Source organism: Rattus norvegicus, chromosome 20 (genome assembly GCF_036323735.1).
Source record: "Rattus norvegicus strain BN/NHsdMcwi chromosome 20, GRCr8, whole genome shotgun sequence".
NCBI lineage: Eukaryota > Metazoa > Chordata > Mammalia > Rodentia > Muridae > Rattus > Rattus norvegicus.
The window spans coordinates 33,876,161-33,898,272 of NC_086038.1; the positions used below are offsets into that span (position 1 = coordinate 33,876,161).

General features: G+C 41.1%; 1 protein-coding gene across 2 annotated transcripts in view; it reads right to left on the bottom strand.

Annotated features, from left to right (window-relative positions):
- Positions 1 to 22,112, bottom strand: part of Man1a1 (mannosidase, alpha, class 1A, member 1) — a 183,427-nt gene that overhangs the window by 131,003 nt on the left and 30,312 nt on the right. For both annotated transcript variants that reach the window (XM_006256497.3, NM_001033656.1), the window contains exons 3-4: positions 7,810 to 7,906; positions 2,955 to 3,070 (exon numbers count right to left, since the gene is read on the bottom strand). In XM_006256497.3, coding sequence (XP_006256559.1) covers positions 2,955 to 3,070; positions 7,810 to 7,906 — 213 coding nt within the window. The remainder of the gene's footprint in view (positions 1 to 2,954; positions 3,071 to 7,809; positions 7,907 to 22,112) is intronic.

Sequence of the window (22,112 nt, forward strand, 5' to 3'; positions counted from 1 at the left end):
TGAAGTTATTAGCTGTTCTCTGATGGAATTTTGGGATCACTTAAATACACTATCATATCATCTGCAAATAGTGATGTTTTGACTTCTTCCTCTCCAATCTGTAATCCTTTGATCTCCTTTTGTTGTCCAATTGCTCTGTCTAGGACTTCAAGTACTATATTGAATAAGTAGGGAGAGAGTGGGCAGCCTTGTCTAGTCCCTGATTTTAGTGGGATTGCTTCAAGTTTCTCTCCATTTAGTTTGATGTTGGCTACTGGTTTGCTATATATTGTTTTTAGTATGTTTAGGTATGGGCCTTGAATTCCTGACCTTTCCAAAGAAAACTTCAACAACTGAACAAAGTGATGGCTTGGCTCCTTTATGAAGGTGGCAAAGTGACAGACTATCTTAGCTCTACATAGGTTTATATTCCCTATTTAGATTCACTTTGCTTCTCAGGGGTTCCTGTGGCCCACAGAAATTCTCTTTTCACCTAATTAGTGCCCCAAGGCCACTTATGAAACTTCCAGTACAGTGATGTTTTATCTATTACCTTGAGAGGCCTCTTCACTTAGTTTTGAAAAATAAAACAGTTCCCACCCTCCAATTCTCTTCACTCCTCAAGTTGAGAATAAAGAATTGCTGTAGGATTTGGAGAGGTTTGGGACAACACAGGATGTATCAGGCAAACCAACCCAAAAATCTGAAAAGGGGCCTGGGACTGCTCGTAGGTCTAGTGCTATTAAAGTTTCTAGGTGTGGAAGAGATATTGCCATAGCTGAAAGATGGTATGGTGGTAGTAGGAGGAGGCATTCCTAAGAATAAGCATTGCTAAGACAATTTTCAGTGCACTCACCAAGAACATGCAAGACCCTGGATTTGATCACTAGAACCACAAAAGCAAGGAAACAAGCAAACAAAGACCAAGTATTACTAAGGGAACAAACATAAAAGGGGAGAATGTTGTACTTTAATTTTTCATATTTAGTTCTGTTGATATGATCAGAGCTACCGCATAAAGCCCCATCTCAGCTCTGTACATTTGAGCCACCAGCTCTTTTTACCCACTTTCTCTCGACATGTCAAATAACAACATGGGGCTGGAGGGTAGCTAGGCATTTAAGAGCACTTGTTCTTGCAGAGGTCCCAGGGTTGTTTCTCATACCCTTATGGTATGTCACAACCATTTAGCTTCCTATTTTTTTTTTCCTTTTCTTTTTTTTTTCGGAGCTGGGGACCGAACCCAGGGCCTTGCGGTTGCTAGGCAAGCGCTCTACCTCTGAGCCAAATCCGCAACCTCTAGCTTCCTATTTTGATCATCTCTGGACACCAGGTATTCACATGGTACATGAGAATATATATACGTGTAAGTAAAACGTTCATATATGTTAAAATAAATAAATCTAAAAAAAAAAAGAAAAACTTGTCACATTGGTTTCCAAAATTCTGGAGTATTGGAATTTGAGCTCTCTGTGGAATATTATCCCTCTAGTCTTCTAGAATCAGTTTCCAGGAAGATGAAGCATAAACCTGTCTGTCCGTAAAACCTTCTAAGTATAGCATGGATAGCACCTAATCAAAGAAGGAAGACTAAAATGTTAAAACTTGCAATTTATAAATCTTTTAAATTCGGAGCGATGTATAAAGACACATTTTTACTAGTCTTCAATGCTCTGGCTAACACTGATGTCCAGTTTCCATGGGAACAAGGTGGTGCCAAGGCAGCCGGGTAGGCAGGCGCCCTCTCTTGCTCATCCTCTTTCAACATGCAGTGTGTGTCCTCTACCTAGGCTGTGGGGATTCACAGATACTGGTGAACGCTTCCTAGCTAAACAAGAGGCTTACGAAGATTTCTGCAAAGTAATCTCAGGGTTTAAAATAATACCAATAATACAGTCATAAGTCAGGGTTCACGTGCTTCCTTTTCCTTAGAATAAGCTCCTTGCCAACATGCTTATGAGGGAAGACAGATCTGTCCAGTTAGATCCAAGGAGAGACACAGTCCTCACTAGCCAGGGTCTTCAAACACTGGAGTCATCTCCCTTTATCACCGCGTTCCCTCAGAGTACATTCGGTCTCACGATATTTGCCAAGAATGTACGTATACAAAGGAGTCAGAAACTGTTATTTATGTACAAACATCTAGACGTTAATGTGTTTTTTCCACTGTGTTTTTTTTTTTTTTTTACTAATAGTACATGAGCAACAATGTTTGAAGCCTTAGTTAAGTAACAGTGGCAGCTGATACCCTGTACCATGACAAGATTAAGCACCAGGTACACAGCCCCATGACAGAGCCATGGCTCCAACATACAGTCCATATGCTCTGGAATGAACCTTAAAGGCTTCGACATCCACAAACCAGGGTTGCTATGGCATTTTGAACAGGAGGATTTGATGATGTAGAGGACTTTAAATATTTATTTCTTTTGATTTGATTTATCTTTAAGTTAGCAAAAAGGTACAAAGCATGTACAATGCCACGTACAATAACGGAACAAGCAGAGAGCTTAAGAGTGTCTTGGCTATTTAAAGTTGCTTCATCTGGAGCTGTGGCGAGAACTTAGTAACGTGCTTGTCTTTCAAGCTGCAGAACCTGCGTTTGATCCCCAGAACCCACATCAAAAAGCTGGGTGTGGTGGCCTGTATGTGTAACCCTCATGTGAAGAGCTGGGAACAGGTAGGTCCTTGGGTTTTCTAGCTAGCTAGTCTAAGGTGGCAAGTTCTAGGTAGTAGGAGACCCTGCCTCAGAAACTAAAGGAAGTAAAAAAGAAGTGGGTGACCCTAGAGGAATGATAGCGAATAGCACTGTCCTCTGCTTCGCTTATGTGCACATGTACCTGTAAACGTATCAACATGTACACACACATACACTAACAAGCCCAATCTGTTTCTATTAGAATAACGGGTCTAGTATACAATTTATGGCAGAGATAGGCTAAAACATAAGGATTCGATGAGCGACTTGAACTTACCACATTAAAATCTAAGTATTTTTTAATCCATGATTTAGCTTCTTGAAATTCAGTCTTCATACCCATAATGAAAAGGGTATCTAGGGCATCTACTATTGTAGCTCCTTTGATGTTGCCTGAAAAAAAATACCAAAAATATCTTTTCAATATATGTGTATATATGTACATACGTACATATATATATGTACACACAAATATCTAGAGAATATGTAATCAGACCTAGGAAAAACCGAGGGTAGTCCCTAACTTATTAATGAACAGTAATCCTGAAGAGAGTCTTATTTTCTTCCAGAAAAATAAAATATAAAAACCACACCAAACCAATTCGTTTTCCCCTCTCACAGGTTACAGGCTATGAGCACTGATCGTTAACATTTGCTCCAAGTTGTATAAACTAAACCTCTCGGAAACTTCACTTGTGATTGCATTCTCCAACAAGAAAAGAGAGAATAAGCCTGAAGCAAAGGGGGCAGTTGTCATTAATTTTTGTGCAGCCGCACTGGAGTGTGCCTGTGTGAAATTTGCTAAATGTAGAATTATCACCATGCTAGCTTTTTTAAAAAAAAATCATTGCAGTAGTCACCCTTTATCTGCAGGCAATATGTTCCAGGAACCCTGGGAGATGCCTGCAAAGGCAGATAGCACTGAACCCCATATACGCCACCATTTTTCTGAAGCATAAATACATTTAATGCTTTCCCCATCTTAACATTTAAGCACTACGACCATAACTTTTGCGGTTTGATGTGGGACTATGAAACCAACACAGATTTCCTTTTTTTTTTTCCTCTTCAGTTCCATGGACAGAAAATCCATTGGATTGTAGCTCTTAGTGACCTTAGCTTATCATTTTTCCCCCCTCTTTTTCCATGTTAAGTTGAATATCAAGTGCTTTCAGTGTTAAAGGAAATCCTTTTGGCTCCTCTTTGGCACACCCAAATTCTCAGCACGGTCCTCTTGTCCTTTCAAACTATTAGTGGAATCAGAATGACCTGGACACAGGAAATGAAACACAAGAGGCACGGGAGCAAATGGCTGACAGGTGGGTGACAAGTACTTTGGCTGCTGGGATGAGTCGCATCCAGGGCAGGACAGGGTAGAAAGTGACCATAATCTCAGGATTGTGTACTGTTCAATGTATAAGGATTCCTTTTAGACTCTTCCTAAATATTTTGTTAGACTGCAGTTGGCTACAGGTGACTCAAATGCAGAAAATAAGAGCATGGGTAAGTAGGAGGAGCTCCGTACTTCAACATGAAGTTCCCACCGCCTGTAAGACTATGACTCATCCCAACTCCCTTCTCTTGCCACGTCAGGCCCAGGTTCTGTTTATTTCCTCTGAGCTCTCGTTGCATGGAGATTCCACATTCTCAGGCACGGGTCACTCTCTGCCACCCTTTAGTCTACAAACCTCCCTAGAAGAGAGACATTATGTGTTGCTTACTCCACACTGTGTTCCTGTATGGCTCTAGCGGTGTGTTCAACAACTCCCTGTTCCATCAGGGCAGGTTCCTGAATAGGAATGGAACACACTTGAATGCACACACTGTTCAACTAATAACGGGAGAAGTTTATCTTTAGGAAGCTAGAAGTAACTGAATATTAAAATACTCGACTTTCGAAATCAGAGTCAGTTTCAGTCTTACATAAGGATAAAAACATGACAGTTAGACAAGTTTCAGTGTCACCACTTATTCTCGTCCACTGTTCTCAAAAAATACAGAGATTAATTTCGAGACAAAAATATGGAGTCAAGAGAAACACTAGTGGGAAGGTTTCCAGGTCACATCTGGAAACTTGATAACAGTTTCTTTTGATCATCAATCTCTAATTTCTCAGCCATTAAGAGCTTTTTTGATATACTTTATCTTTATACTGAATATAAGCAATCAGATAAAAATGGTTCTCTTTGAGGAGCAATTCTGTCTGCTTTCTTCTTTAAAGTGGAACTGAGAAGCTCCTGGGGGTCACTGGTCATGTGTGTTAGCATCACGTCAGCTAAGCGAGGGGCCCATTTCCCTATCCCTGGCAGACAGGTGAGTTTCAAGTAACTGGAAAGAAACAGCCCTGGGAGAAAAAGGCATTAGTGTTGAAGGGCTCCCCAGATGCTAATGTCTGGCAAAAAGGAGGCTCACAAAGCAGACTTTCCTCCCTTCTGATAGGCTGATCTTAGGGATCAAATCTGAATAAGCCACTGCAAAAGAAAATAACCACCTCTAAAAAGCCGGGGGGAGGCAGACAAATTCTTCCTTTCTTCTATGGTTTACTAAAAGAATACACAGGTTGACATATTCCTTACAGACAAAGAATTTGGCTCACATGTGTCTAAAGAAGCCAATTAAAAGTTTTCCTCACCTTCAAAATGAGAAGTTTTAATATTTGCAGTAAGTCCCAAGTGTTGATTTTATTATAAAAGAAAACCCTCTGTAGCCTATTCTAATTTGAAAATGCAGGTAGATAGCATTTGCTTATTAACAGTTCATTCTGTTACATTAATATTTAAAGCAAATTCTGGGCAAAAAATAAGTACTTATCTTGGTTATAAAAAAAAGTGTTTTGTTTTGTTTTGTTTTGACTAATAAATCCAGTAGACACTGTAGAAACAAAAAGACTTGGTATGTTTTTAAAGTTTCATTATTAAAACCACTGATCTATTAGCAGAGAACCGAGAATCTATTCAATGATGATTATAGCAAACTAACACATAACTGAGTTATCTGATCAACCTTCACCAAGACAAAAGTAAAAAATGAGGTCATTTTTAACAAGAATTAATTATTTATTTTTTGTGTGTAGCTGTTTTGCCTTCCTGGGTGTCTGTGAATCACCTGTGTGCGCTGGCTGCGGAGGCCAGAAGGGGACATCAGATCCTCTGGAACTGAAGTCAGAGAGAATTGCAAGCTGCCATGTAGGTGCTGGGTATCAAACCCAGGTCCTCTCTAAAAGTTGAACCATCTGTGCAGCCCAGAGTCAGATTTCTTAAATATTATAATTGTAAACATTAAAAAGGGAATGCTCTCCGATTTACATGAAACTTCAGTTTCTCTCTTAAACTTGCACCTTCCCTTTTTCATGGAACCTGGACTCTGAGTCCTGAGACACTACTTGTAGCTACGTCTGACGTCACTTCTGCTGCAAGCGCTCCCAGCTTAAGCTCCCTGTCTCAGAACTGAATCGTCACAACCGTCACAACCGCCTCTTCCACCCACTCCTCCCTGCAATGCCCTTCTCCCTTCCTGAGACCCCACTGGCTCCTGGAACTCCATGTGACTCCTGAATCATCTCGTGCTTTCACAACTCACTCTTTACACACACGTTGCACACACATGTTGGCTGCACCAGACAATGAACTCTTGCAAAGAGTTGCATTATCCCCCTTAACAGCCATGTCATAACTGGAGCTAAAGTCATGAAAAGTCCTAAGGAGACAGAAAAGTGGGGTACCAGGAACCGGAACATGGAGTCTAATGTCAGTTAACACTGGAGTCCCTATCTCTGAGAAAGGTCTTCTCTATGATTTTTTTTTAAACATAAAAATGAGATTAAATTATATGTGGCCAAGTGGCACTCTATGATATTTGCTCTGTGTCACCAGAAATTGTTATTTGTTATAAGAACAGGTACCAGTTAACATGTTCAGTTATGGGACCGAAAGGCACGCTGGTGTGAGTTCAATGGTCACAGAATACTTTTCCTGAACACCATTACTTACAGTTACAGTTTTGAGAGCTGGAAAGAAACTAAGCCCAATAGGAGGGGTCCTAAGGAGGTCTTGGCTCAAGGCAATCCATCAAACATTTCCATTGGTTTCCTTTTTTCCACAGTAGGAACACTAGTGGTTCTCACAGGACCAACCACAGAGTGTTGCTGTGAGGACCAAGCCCAGCACAGCAGAGAGCAGATAGATGGAAGCTCAAACAACTGGCCTAACTGCGTGCCTTGTCCACCGAACAAACAGGAAAAAGCTACACCCCAACCTGAGTTACAGAGGGGGTCACCACAGCCCATTGCCTCAGCCAGCGTATTCATAAAGAAACAGCTTTTATACAGCAGGAAGCTGTGGGTGACTAAATCCTCTTCCACAGGAATGACCAGGGACTTGGTGGGTCCTCCATCCCTGGACATCAGTTACACCGGTCTCTCTGACACAGAGCTGGTATGGGTTCTGAAAGATACATTATATACACTTTTTCCATAGTTCTAGCAAGGGTTCAAGTTTCCTGGCAACATGGAGATCCTGGAGAATCACAGAATGACACAGGCTTTTTAACCCTCAATAAATTTAGGGTACTCAGAGAAAAAGACACTGTCAATAAAAATCCAGGAGTGGTGGTCCACAATTATGATTTCTGGGAAGGTGTGGTCATTTGAATAATAAAGAGTCCATTAACTCATATATTTGAATCCGTGGACCCCAGTTGGTGGGACTTGGTGGGAAGTATTATGAGGTTTGTCTGACCCCGGGGCTGGGCTTCAAAGTTTCCAAACCCATGCCATTACTAGTTAGTATTTCTCTGCTACCTCTTTGTGGGTGAGAATGTAAGTTATCAGCTACCGCTCCAGTGTCTGCCTGCCACCTGATGTCATGCTTCCTACCATGATGTTCATGGACTCACCTTCTAAAACTATGAGCCCCATTATACTCTTTATTCTATAAATTGCCATGGCCATTGTGGCTCTCTACAGCAATAGAAAAGTAAGCATTGGAGAAGTAAGTCAGGAAGAATCCTATGAGTTCAAGGACAGCCAGGGCCATGTGCTCAATTCTAAGAAAGAGCTACAGAGTTAAGACTTTGTCTTAATAACCAAACACCAAACCAAACCAAACCCTTAAATCGAAGCGCGTCATACTCACCAAACAAACTGCTTGAATGGCCTTCTTTTGATATCGGTTTCAGTTCGTTCAAGCCCCACGCATAGCGTTTATAATTATTCCAAGCATGGGCCATCATCTGAGTGGAGATAAAATTGAGATTACAGTTTGAACTGGGATGCTTTTGATACAAGACAGATCATATACTTTGGCTTTGAAGGTCATAGCATTAAAATTCAAGGTTTAGTCTAAAAGGCTGACCATTAAGAGCATGACGGTTGTATAAATTAGGGCAGATATGAACAGAGAACATGCAAGACTTCTTTATCCTTACAAATACAAATTTTCCTTTTCGGAATCCATTTAATCATATATATATATATATATATATATATATATATATATATCGATCCTCTTCAGAAGTCAGTCCCCGAGAACAGAAATGTTATACTACAATGCTGAGTCATCCCTGTCTTTATCTGTTTCACTCACATAAAAGATTAGACCTGGAAACTTTAAATTCATATTTTTGTACGTGGTCCCTCCTATTTTGTTTACATAGACAAATTACTTGAGGCTACCACTTTAAATTTATCAAGGTTTTCTGACCCAGAAATATGAAAAAATATTTTTGAAATAGGAACAGGAAACAAAACCCGAAATTCTACAGTTATATCAATAGTTTGAAAACCTTTCACGTATTATAATCAATCTTTGCTAAAATATGTATTTGCATGCTCATATGTTATCTGCAGTTAGATCTTATATATTTGCAAATTAGAGAGAAATGACATTATTTTAAATACAATCAGCTCTCCCATAAGTTGGTTAAATGAGAAAGTCTTGACTCAAAGACTCTGAGCAACCATTACTATTCTACTGAATGACAGTTGGGTCCAGGGCCTTACACATAACAGACTGGCACTCCTCTGATCCATTTCCCTGAACCTCTTGCTTTTTACTTTGAGACAGGATCTCACAAAGTTGGACTGGACTGGAGCTCACCATGTAGGCCAGGCTGAGCTCACAGTCCTCTCCACTCTGCCTCCTCAATTATTAGGACAGAGTCCCGTGGTACCAGACCTGGGTTATAACTATTTTTATAGAGAGTTTTGATAGAGCTGAGGACCCCTTAATTATCAAGAGCTCAACGATGCTATTATCTTAGAGTAAGCGCCATCAATCCATGGACATGCTATGAAAATTATCCCATCTGGTTCTGAATTTTATAAGATCATCAAAAACATCACACTCGGGGCTAGCCATACAGCTTATCAGTTAAGAGCACTAATCACTCAGGCAGAGTACTCAGCTCCCAAAAGCAACAGAGTGGGTCACAACTCGTCACAGCGCCACTCCCAGGGGACCTGAGGGACATACATATCTATTTAGGGAAAATACACACACAGAATAAAATAAAATAAAATGAAGTAAAATTAAACATTTTTTTTTATACAGCAACACATTTGGTGCCACTCAAGGGCTGGTTATGGAAAGTCTTCACTACGATCAACCTGAGTTAAAGCAGTCTATACCTGCCCCCTGAACACAGTAATGAGTACTTTCATTTACCTGTCTTCTGCCTTATTTTTCCTTCTCACCCATGTTACTATTAACAGCTACCAAGAATCTAAATGCTCTTCTGAGGATACTTAGCTAAGTGTTTCCCTTCAGCAGGGGGGCTCCAATTTTGCTAGAACCCTTTCAATTATATCCTCAAACCACATTGGTTTGATAGATAAGGAGACTGACGTGCAGAACTTAAAACCAAAATGAAACTTGACTCAGCGTCCTGACAGTACAGCCAAGGATCCAGCATGCATGCGTACACTGGCGTGCCTCCAAGGCCTGCGGGCAGGACCCAGCGTACTTCACCTCCCTCTAATGTGTCTGTGGCAGAATATCCCTCTCAAGTACCAGACTGGATCTTCCAGCAATTGAGAAATGTGCATAAGGTTCTGTTTTTAAGGTTTTCTTGTATAATTAACTTTATAGGAAGGCGCAATGGACTTGAGGTCAGGTGACTGGACTTCTGCCTGTGGTGCCAACTGACGCATGAATGAGTTGGCTTCGGAGAAATTGCCGCTACTTATCTGAAAAAAAAAAAAATCAATGCCACAACTTCTCAGAGGCCTCATGATAGGATTCTAGAAGCAGGGCTTGTGTCTTTGCACCTAGCACACTGGCCGTGCAAATGACATGTGGTCATGTGTTCATAAATGTTAAGCCAATATCAAAAGGCATCTGCGTGCATATCGCAGAAGCCAGAAACCAACGAGCTTCAGAAAGAACTGGTACAACTCCACATGACACCTTGAGATGGTATCTCAGCTTTATTTCTTTCATCATCCACCTCCCCCCTCCATCAAATCCATTTTGCTAAACTCTTTGTTTTATGAACTTCCAAATTTGTGAATTTCCAACTATACTTTAAAACTTCAGGAGCTTTGGAATATACTCATTATAAAAAAACAAACAAACAAATGAAAACAGGTTAAAGTTATTAATTGCTTTAATTATGGATCTGAATGATAACTAGTACTAGACACTATTAGTGGCTTAAAATAGCACATATCTTTCCCACAGGAAAACATGCTGCATTGTCAAAAATTATAAAAACCAACCATGGTGATACACATCTGTAATCCCAGCTCTCGGGGGCACAGGTGGATGGATTAGAATTTCAAAGCCATGATCCATTACAGAAAAATGAGTGGTTACATAAGACATTGCCTTAGATCATCTATACAATGAACAATATTGTATAATTTCCACAAGATAGATAGATCTATCTATCTATCTATCTATCTATCTATCTATCTATCTATCTATCTATCTAATATATCAACTACTGTCTATCATCTATCACCTATTATCTATCTATCTATCTATCTATCTATCTATCTATCTATTGTCTATTGTCTGTCTGTCTGTCTATCTATCTATCTATCATCTATTGTCTATCATCTATTGTCTGTCTATCTATCTATCTATCTATCTATCATCTATCTATCTATCTATCTATCTATCTATCTATCTATCTATCTATCTATCTATCTATCTATCTGTCTATCTACCTACCTACCTACCTACCTACCTACCTACCTACCTACCTTTCTACCAATGTATCTATCGGCTTTTGTTAGCTGTTTTCCAAGGAAAGAGATGATGCTAATTGCTTAGCTGGTGATATTTCATTAATTGCTACATGTTTTCCAAAATGATTTTTCTCATCTTTTGAGATTTCTATGAGTTAAAGTTAGAAAAGAAGATAATTATGTAATCAAATGCCCCGAATGGCACACCATGAGTGCCTTCTGCTGTGTTCTATAAGGTGAAGGGAAACGACCATATCGAAGGGTACCAGGGCTGATCACCTTAGTTTGAAGTGATCCGCCACAGTATAGCAAGATGTAAGATCTATTCATCCCTTGCTCCTATTATGTAATTATATTTTTAAACATTATATATGATGGGGCAAGGGTATAAATGAATAGCCTAATCATGCGACTGGATCCCCAAGTCATACATAAGAATCAATTTGTTATTTTAGTTTTATGACTTATACAGCTATATGAAAACACAAACATGCTTGCCATTCTGTAGTCTTGCAACAGACAGCTGTGGGACCACGGGGACAAAGACATGCAATCTCCCCAGACACAGTGTTACAGCCTGCTGACAAGACAAGAAGGTCACTTCCAAAATCTGTCATCAGAGAAGCCCGTGAATAGGATGAACCCCTCCCGCTTCACAAGCCCCTTATTCTGCTTTGTGGCCTTTTATAGACTTAATTAGGGCTCTATAGCCTGGGATTCTAAGAAGGGGGATTAAAATTTGGCTAAAGCAGAGGTTGATTAGGACTTCAAACGCAGTGCTGAAACCCTCCCAGCAAAGAGGAACGGAAGACAAATGAGACTTGAATTTGCATTGGTGGACAGAGCAGAGCTACCACCGGGTACAGATGCAAACAAAGGAAGGGCGCAAATGTCGCAATAGCCATCCATTGTCCTGACCCAGAAAGGATTGAACTGATGTGTAAGATATGCTAAGAAGCATTTACCTCTCCTTGACTCTGTGCTCCCAGAAAGGATTTCTCAATCTGTACTATTCCTTTTCAGTTGGCATCAGGGCTGAGTAATTAGGCAATGTCATTTATTGAGTGTCTGTTACTCCATGAATAATAAGATTCTAAAGGACTCAAAGGGAAGCACACAAGCCTATCTCTCCCATAATCTAACAGATAATGTGTGGAAGCTTAACAGTGCCACACGCGTCCTCAATGAAAGTTTATAAATATAGAACAACAAGGCACTAAAGACATGGTGCGGACAGCTCTATGGTTGTACTTAATAATTTGCTTTAAAGGCTGTGTCTTTCCAAGGACGCTGGAAAGACATCATTTCCCCAAGGCAATAGGTAGATTTCAGAGCTGTGTTTTTGCCAACGGAACTATCTTAGCAAAAAATTCTGTTATTTACATAATCTTAAGATTTTCATGATAGACATATTAAGAGTATCTCTTCCAAAACCTCCCCATTTCTGCCAGCCAGGCGTATACAGATTGTGGGTTGGCACTGTTCCTATGTAACACTTGTGATTTCAGTTCCACTTAAGTGCATTCCATTTTGTACAGTGGGGTTTTGTTTGTTTGTTTGTTTGCGGCAGAGTCTAATTATTGTCTTAGCTGATTTAGAACTTTTGACACAGACCAGGCTGGCCTCTAACACAGAAAGATCTGCCTGTTTCCAGTATGAGCTATTACCCCTAGCATCCCTTGATCCTGGCACACGAAGAGATACATACAGAGCCTGGTGCTTGACCTAGAGACAAAACGGGTGCAGGAAGCCACAAGGTTCTAAAGTGACTTCCTCTTGTAAGTCACTCACTTCTTAAGGGTGGGGCCAACTGAGCCAACCACTTCTATCTGAGATAGGTTTTTTTGGGTGGGGGTGGGTGGGAGTGGGTGGGGGTGGGGAGAAACCTTCCGAGAGAATGTGGAGGCCAGACACTGCTGGAGAAGCAGCAATGAACCAAGACACAAAGCAAGGTCACCAAGCCAGGAATAAAATAGAGGGTCTGGAGAGAAAGGAAGAGGAGGTTGAGAGACAGAAATGAAGTAAGGACTCTGTCCTATGTGCGGTGCCTTGGTGAGCAGAGCAATTACAGAGTTACAAAGGATGCTGTTGATTTCTGGATGTTGACAGAATATCTTCCTCTCTTCTTCGAGGTGTGGCTTATTTTGCCTAGTGAGGCTGTTTGCTTACTTCCCTGTGTGTCCTCACAGAGCTTATTTTCAGGAGTGAGGATACACAAAGGCAGGTTGTAGGCATCTCACAAGCTAGAGTCTCACGCCAGTTTTGACAACACCGAGGTGCTGGAGTGAGGCACCTCCATCTCTCGGACTCCACTTTCTACACCCGTCAGGTGTGAATGAAGGAAAGTGTAGCTTCACTGGTTGTGATGATTAAATACAGTCTCACACACAAAGAACATACAGCCCAACCTACCATGAGTACTTGATGGGTTTTAAGCATTATAGTCCTTTGTATTGAAAAGAGAATGTGTCTTTATTCTTTCTAATCTCAACGTTTCATAATTGTTCCGAGTACATAAACATCAAGGACGGATATACACAAGCCAGGGAAATCTGTACTGTGCCTGAGTTTTCTATAAATATATGCATTTTAAAATGTGTGCAACAATTTGATATCCAAACGGCAGCAGGAGGAATGACAAAGACTGGAGATAGTCCTTCCTAGAGTAGGGCAATGTGGGATGGCGTGGGGGGGGGGACCTCTAGAGACAGTCTTAGTTTTTAGTCCCAACTCTTTGCTTCCATGAAATCTTTCATTGTTCCAGGTAAGCCTGTGGAGGACATGTGTACTAAGAGATTTTGGGCTGCCATTGTAGGAAAAAGGTATGAATACAAGATTTTTAAGGGACCACAAATACTTAGGGTGTCTGGAGAGAATAATTCTCATAGCATGAGGTCATCCAGACACTCAGGGTTAGAGTCATCATCCAGAAGAAGCACCTAAGAGAGAGGTAGAGAGGGCGTCTGATGGAAGGCTGGGTCTGGTGCGTGTGGTGAATGATGGGAATCTCTGAACTAGAAGCCTTAGAAAGGCAGTAGCAGCTGTCTATCAAAAGCCAACAGATTTTGAGTACAGATTCACAACAAGCAGGGTCTAAGGGGCTAAAATTGCTTGGTGTATTTAGAAAAATAATTAGATGTACAAAAACCTCAGTTTCATGGCTCATGAACTAACAGGCAGCAGCGTTATCAGTAAATCAAGAGCAAGCAGCCCAGGGGGCCAAAACATAAAGCCACCTTTTGTGACTTGTAAGTGTGTGACACTGAAGGGATGTTCTGACGTCTGGTAATATTCCTGTCCCTGTTCTAGAATTGTATAGGGCTGTGGCTTAGGTGAGGTCCAGGATGAGAGATCTGCTTGACTTACCAATCGTCACAGTGAACGCTCTGTGCCAGTGTGGGCTGGCGGGTGAGCTTCGTCTGAACAGACTGGATATCTGCACTCACAAGCATGTGGAAACCGGAGGATAACCACAGGCGTTTCGTTTGTTTGTTTGTTGAGGTTGTTGTTGGAGACGAAATCTCTTACTGGAATCTAGAGTTCGCTGAGGTGAGGCTGTCTGACCAGAAAGCCCCAAGAATCCTTTCGTACCCTACCTGCCCAATACCCAGATTATGAATGCGAACCATCACATCATAGAGCCTTTTAAAGTGAGCCTTCTGAAGACTGAACTTAAGTCCTCATGTTTGCACAGCAAGCTTTATGAGCTGAGCTATTTTCCACACCTTGTTTTAAATTATGCTTAGGCTTCGATTCTTGGCAAACAAAAACAGAAAGAAAAAAAAAAAAAACCACCTAACTTAAAATCTTACCAGTAGAAAAAAAAAACAGTTAAAAAAAAAATCCAGACTGTAGCTTCTCCTAAAGCTAAATTTCTGGGAGCAGAAATTACTTGCATGCCTTCTAAAAGCAACTTGTAGAATGTTCAGACACAAACTCAACAGAAAGTATGTTTAAGGCATTGCGTTAACGTCTTTTCAGTCTCTGGTGAAAATGCGATGACGAAAATGAAGGACAATCTCCAGGGCAACAGGAGGGCATTAGTGCATAACTGCTCTGACTTTACTTACACCACAGAAAGGAATTTCTAGATAAGGAAGCAAGAAGCAGCAATCCAGCCAGCCCTCCTGTTTATCTTTCCCCCCATATCTCCCGGCCAAGGCTTATCAAGCAGAAGGGGCAGGGGCAAGCAGGAGACCGGGTGCAGAAGCAGAACCTTCACAGATAAACCCAGAGCGGGCTGAGCAGTGAGCCTGGGCCCTGCTGTCTAAAGGTTGGACCTTTTAGCTTTCTCATTCTTTAAAAGAAAAAAAAAAAAAAAAGGAACCCTGGCTGGGTGTGGTGGCACGAGCTTGAAATTGTAACAGTTGAAAGGTTGAGGCAGGAGGATTACAAGTTGGGACCAGACTCACATAGAGAAACTTTTGTCTAGAAAGAGCAAAACGATGAAGAGTCAATTACAATACAACAACTGATATGCTATGGTATATAGTTCTGACTTTAGGAGAGGTCAAAGGAGAACTTTTTATCCTTCCTGCTCAATTTTGCTCTGAATCTAACACTGCTATTTTATGGGGGGCGGTAATGAATCTCCTGGACACCCGACTGGTAGATGGCATTCCCTGGACATGCTCCCCTTTAGTCACTCACCCCAGCTTCTCGCTCAGCTCCCAGGCTTCTGGAGCTGAGCAGAGATAAGAAAGAAAGGTCCAGGAAAGGCAAGCAGGCGTTTAGGAAGCTCGGAGCCAGGGTTGCCAGGACAAATGAAGGAGAAGTAAATTAATGGGACAGAAAAGAAAAGAGGCCAATGTCGCTTAGAGGTGACGGAATGCAGAGTGTGGTATGACTCTGCACTCTGTGACTGCAGGCCTGGAGTCTATCATGGTTACATCCAGAAGCACTTAGCACCCTCATTTAACAGGCACAAAGACGCCTACGAGTCATGAGAAGGCTCTCCACTAGAGGTCCGCATGCCTGTCACCTTATGACTCTATACAGAGGAAACCCCCTCCTGGCCAGGGTAGTTTCCAATTTTACCCTCCCTTAAATTAAAACACTTATTCGTACGCTGTGTTCAATTTCTCTTTGAAATTCTGAACTACACATTAACTGTCTCTCCCTTTCCCCACGGTTACTGAAATCTTCCATTTTTAAGGTTCAGCTTATCTGGTGATGCCAGGACAATGGAGATAGAAGTTTCCAGATTTGAAAAAAACAAAAACAACAACAACAACAACAACAACCAAAAAAAACCCTAAAAAACAAAAAAAACACATGCAGTAACTTCACATGACAAATGTACACATATCATGCTAAAAAAAAAGAAAGAATTTTTTTGTTTGTCAGAATTCAATTTAACCTTAACTGGGAGTGCTGTGTTTTGCTGAGATTAGAATAGGATAAATAAAACCAACTTAGTTTCCTCTTCAAGATCTCAAGCTTGCTACCCCTGCCAGCTTCGGATCAAGAAAGATGCTTAAAATCAAAGGATCAGGCCAGACAGAGTGACCTCATCCAGGACAGCTAGGTATGATGGGAATGAGGCTACAATCAGGTAAAGGCTCTGGCTTGAGCCACTTAAACGCGACGCTAGGGCTGACCGGATCAGTTAGCAAAGGGCTGGCCTTACAAACAGGAGGGCTCTAGTTTAGTTCGCAGCATCTACATAAAAAACTCAAGACATGTTTTGCACACTTGTAAGAGGTTGAGGTCGATGGATCCCTGGGGCTAGCTGATTGGCCAGACTAACCAAATGCCTGAGCTCTAGACCAATGAGGTATCTTGTCTTCATACACAAATACCCACAAGTGCTTCACAACCCGGACACATATGTCCTGCCACATACATGTGCACCTACATATGCACACACCTTTCCACATATCTACACCTGTACCCACAGCAGCACTAGACTAGAAGTTAGCCCAGGGCAGCGGTTTGTACTTTATCCTCAGGGTTACAGGCAGGGGTCTAGAGTAGACGGCTCTGTCCCCGAATTTGTGCGTAGACAACCTTCCATATCAGGGAGTCAGTGTTATTTGCTCCCAGTCTCGGCTTTCCACGGTGCCACGGTCTCGGATTGCTCTGGCTCTACTGCGGGCTCTTTTTTCCCTATAAATTAGTAAAGTCCTTAAGATTTGCCACGTGCGTGATATTGTGCAGACTTCTCTTTGCTGTGGGTGAGTAGCAGTTTCACAGTTTAGATAGCATTTAGGGCTTTAAACAGTCTGCTCTACAAATAAAACCTCAAGAGCCGTCATCGCCGTGGGTTTCAGAGCTGGAGAGCTGTGCAGGAGGAAGTGAATAAGCTTCGTCACACACCTACCACGTTGAACTGCGAGAGGCACTTGACTGAATTTGGCACAGAGAAGCCTCACCACACCCTGTGGGTTGTTACTTCTTATGGCTGCAGTAGCTGAGGCCTAGCATGGCGCAGAGGAAGAAGAAGGCTGTGAACCTCACCATTTTTCCAGAGCCCCTGAGCAATCAATCCAGCAGCTTCCCTTCACGGGAGGAGGCCCTTTCTAGGGTCCAGGAAGCTAGCAACATGATACCCTGTATCCTATCAGCTTGCAAGCTGTGGCTGGAGGAAAGAGCCTCCTGTCTCAGTCCTCCCCTTCCTGCCTTGAAGTTTTCAACTCTCAGGATGCACCCCTGCTACCTTCCAATCTAATCCCACCACCACCAGAAGCCTCTTGGCCTGGCCCTGTGCTACTCAGACACACCAAATGTCCTGACACCAACAGGCCTGGCAGTAGATTTAAAGAAAAACAGGAGTTCGTCTCCATGGCAAGCTGCTGACTGCCCACTGTGGTACAGTTCCTTTCAGCTATGGTATTTCCTGAGGTTTGTTTTTTTACCACCATTGGGGCAACATCTACTAGTCTGTTTTGAATCCTTTTACAGGACTCTACTTCCTTTTCCTGTTGGCAACGGGCACAATTTGAATATTACCTCAGCTGCCTCTGCTCAGGTTGACTGTGTGTGTGTGTGGGGGGGGGGGGGGGCGGGGGACTTCTTTCAGATTTCTATATCCTACTTCCCAAGCCAACTTTAATATACTTTTTTTAAAGGCAGAAGGAGATATAAAAAGTAGCAGTGATTATTTAATATAACTACATGAATCTTAATGGTTTACTGTGCATTAATTCCCCTAGGGAAACAAGAGTGGTTAGCAACGACCAACAGCCATTTCTTTAGAAAGAGAGGGCCTGATAAAACCAGTTTGAAAATAAAGGAGAGAATCCTAGTAATCACTGCTTTTGCAGGAGAGATTACCTGGTGGTTTCTAAGAAATGTCTCCATCTCTTAAGAAAAAGCCAATGTACAGAGTTCTAAAATTAAAAAAAAAAAAAAAAATCCATGCTCATCTAAGGGCTCTCTTTGTGATAAAAATTCTAATATCATTTTACAAAAATTTTAAGGGACTTCCAGGCGTTAACAAAAGATAAATATACAAACAAGCAAAGTAAAAAATGCAAAACACATGAACAAAAAAAAAAAAAGGAAGAAAGAAAAGAAAAAAATTAGTAGTACCATACAAGTAAATTTTTAAAACATACTGAAAGGATAATAATTTATCACCTTCCAAGTTAGAGATATTAGCAAGTGCCTTGTTCGGGTGTGAATGTCTAGTAAATTCTTTTGGAGCAAAGCACTACTGTTGGAAATGGTTTCTTTCTATGACATCACCTGGAGTTGTCACTCAACTATCCTATCCAAATGCCTGCCTACAGGTTAACGACCTTGCTCTCCTTATACAAAGGTTGCCACTGAGTGTAAAGGTTTACTCTTGGGGCTTTTGGCCTTTTTATCTGGTTGATTATTAATCAACGCTAAAAGCATGCTCATTAGTTTAAAGGAGCTAACACCCCTGTAGTCAGTGGAAGTTGAAGAAGGGGGCCACTTGTGGGCCTGGGGACCAACTGGCTTCATTGTTTCCTAAACAAAGACCTAGGCTGGCTTGTGGGAAGGGCCAGCAACTAAAGGTCTTCCCTTTCATCCAACCATAGAAACTGGTCTCCTATGCTGGTATGCCAGTGCTCCTTCTTAATTCTAAAATCTAGAATCAAATATTTCATAGGCACTCTCTTCATAGCAAAAGATAATTTATGTTTAGTTCTTGAATGTGTAAGACAAGTGTAACTCCAGGGGTTGGAAAGATGGCTTAGTCAGTAAAGTGCTTGTAACCTTATCATGGGGGTTGGAGGCAGGGGTATGGGAGGGCAGGCTCGTCCTAGGAACTTGCTCGCCCTCCAGTCCAGCCAATCAGTGTGCACCAGGTCTAAGTGAGAAAATCCGTCTCAACAGATAAGATAAAGAGTGATCTAGGAAGACACCCAGTATGGACATTTGTCTTCCCCACAAATGCATGTGAACACCTTCACTCACATATGCACTTACACTGTAACACATACATAAACATATGTGCAATCATTCCTAGCACGCATGCCATTTTGCAATCACCAAGATGTTAACTAGTGTTTTTCCAGTAATGGCACACACTTTTTTTTTTTGCAAGGCTGAAATATTTAGGTCAGGGATATTGCTCAATGGTAGGGCCCTTGCTTGATATGTGCAAGGTCTCGGGTTAATACTGAGTACCTGAGACTCCTAAGACTTCATACTCATATTCTTATTCCTATACACTGGTGCATATGTTCAACACATCCATCCATCCATACATACACACACATACATACATATTATATATATACACAAACACACACACACACACACACACTGAAATATGTGTTTTTTAAGAAAGAATGTTTGTGGATTTGTCAAGTTCGTAAAGACTAAACTTTTGTTCATTTAGATTCCTTTTTAAACTTTGCAAATACTAGGAAGTCACTGGTGCTACAGAGAATAGTTATTAACAGTAAAGTTACTGGTGATTAAAAACAGTCATCAATGAAAAATAGCTTGAACTTTATTTTAAAAAATCCTATAATTAACCTAACTGTAAAAGAGATGACCCAGTTAGCCCCAGAGAATCGAAGTCTGCTCTTTTGGTATCAAGAAGAAAAGGGTAATGTGCCTTCTGTATTCCTTATTCTCAGTGGTTTATGTTTTATCTAAATGGAAGGATTCTTGGAGGAGTTTTATGATCATAGCAATATGAAGCAGAAAAGCACACAGCTCCCCTATGTCCCCCTCACGACAAGCACAGAACCTCTGCAAGACCAACCCCATACAGAGAGGCGCATTCGTTACAAGTGATGAGCTTTGAATTATACGCCATCAGCACCCAGGGTCTGTGGTTTACATAAGGACTCCTTCTGTGAATGTTATAGCTTCTGACAAATGTACAATGGCATATGTTTACTACTAAATATAAGTATTCCCATTGACCCAAGATCCTCTCTGTGGAGCCTGTGATCTCTTCAGCATCCTGAGCCCAAGACCCGCCACGGCCTTCAGTGTTCACATCCTTGGGTCCATCAACGTCTCTATGGCTTCTTTCAGTTGTCATACATGCCTGATTACTTTTAATGCCTGGTGGCTCATTTCTTTTTAGTATCGAATAACTACTAAACGACTAACTTCCACAGTCTGTATCAACCATATTTTACCCCAGATATCTACTGAGAAATATCCTGGTTTGCTTCCTGGTTTTGTTAGACAAAAATGAAGTTGTTACTAACAGTGGAGTCCAGGGGCACAAGCACTTCTTTTTCAGATTCACACCAGAAATCAGACTTCTCTGAACCAAAGGATTAGGAATTATAGCAAATATATTAAAATAGATGGGTCATAAAACATCAAACACTCTAGAAAACGTGGTTATTTTAGTTTGAGAAACAATTGCTCTCCAAACCATTTATTATTTAATAAAATATTAATTTCCTTGAATCATATATCATATAAGAGTCTGGCAATAATCTATACACTGCAGTCAAGAATTTTAGAAATTATTATTTGGATTAAAAAGTCAAATGCACTCAAAGCAAGTATTCAAAAATCACTTATGAAATGTAGTATTAATGTATTATAACTAGAATTTCTGATTCCAAAGTATGATCATATAGTAGTGATGAATACTATAAAATGTAACACCCTTAACTAGCACAACCCAAAGGGGTTTCCATATTGCCTTTACTATAAACCTGGCTGGCATGTATTGAACATGGCACGAAGCATTGTTTCCTCGTCCTTCACAACACATCAAGGAAGGAAATCAACAGGCTAAGTCAAGGCCACACCTCTAGCATGTTTGCAAGTCGACTCTAAATTCTGACTGACCCGTGGATCTGCAGTTTGTCCACTGTCCTGAGCCAGACCTCCCCAATGATGTGATGATATGATGTTGCTACACACAGCTTTATGCTCTTGCTACCCTAGTTATTCTGGAGGAAATGTAACATTTAAGAGACTTTCTGACGCAACTCATGTAGAGGCAGCTTCGGCTGTTCTTGGTTTCAAAAACATTGTGGATAGAGAAACATTAAACCCCATTGGTGGATTAAGGAAAAGAAAAGTCTGAACAGGTCACCTCACATACACCGAAAAAAGAAAAACTCTCATTACGCAGACCTCAAAATTTCTCCCTCGAAAGATATTTGTGCATCTGTGTGTGAACACTGTACCTGCTTACTTCTTAATCTTTATTCTTCATTTCTTAGAGGTAACATTTTATCACCAACATAGCAGCCTGAGATTTTCATTTTGTGGCAGAGAGAGAGGGGGGGGGGGAGAGACAGACAGAGAGAGAGAGAGAAACATTGCCTGATACAGTAATCCATCTATTAGTCTAAAAATTGATCCTAAGTCAGTGACATCAGATTTCCTGTTAAATCCATGTTAAAAATTGTGTGTGTGTGTGTGTGTTACTTTTCAAAGCTTCACTAGTTTTAAGATGTCTACCGTAATTGAGATTATTGAAAATGGCCAATTATTTAGGCTGACATTTTTAAGGAAAGCACTTCCAATTAATCCCCTTGTGTCACATTTACCTTCGAAATGGTAACTTCTTAGGATTAAAGTTTGTAGGAGATCTTCTCTGAGTGACTGTAGGGATTTTCCAAGCCTGAGAACGCATTACTGTAAACATTCTTTTAGGACTTTATGATACGACGAAGCCTATTTAAGAGAAAAATCATCCCTCGTTTTACTCCGGCTGGATGGCGCGTCCCCAGCATTAAATGTGTGCCAGACTCAGGGGCTAAGACAGACTGCACTGCTTCCTATTAGCTCTGACTGCAGCCCTTTTCAATGTCGCTCTGCTTTAGAACGAGACAAGGATCTCAG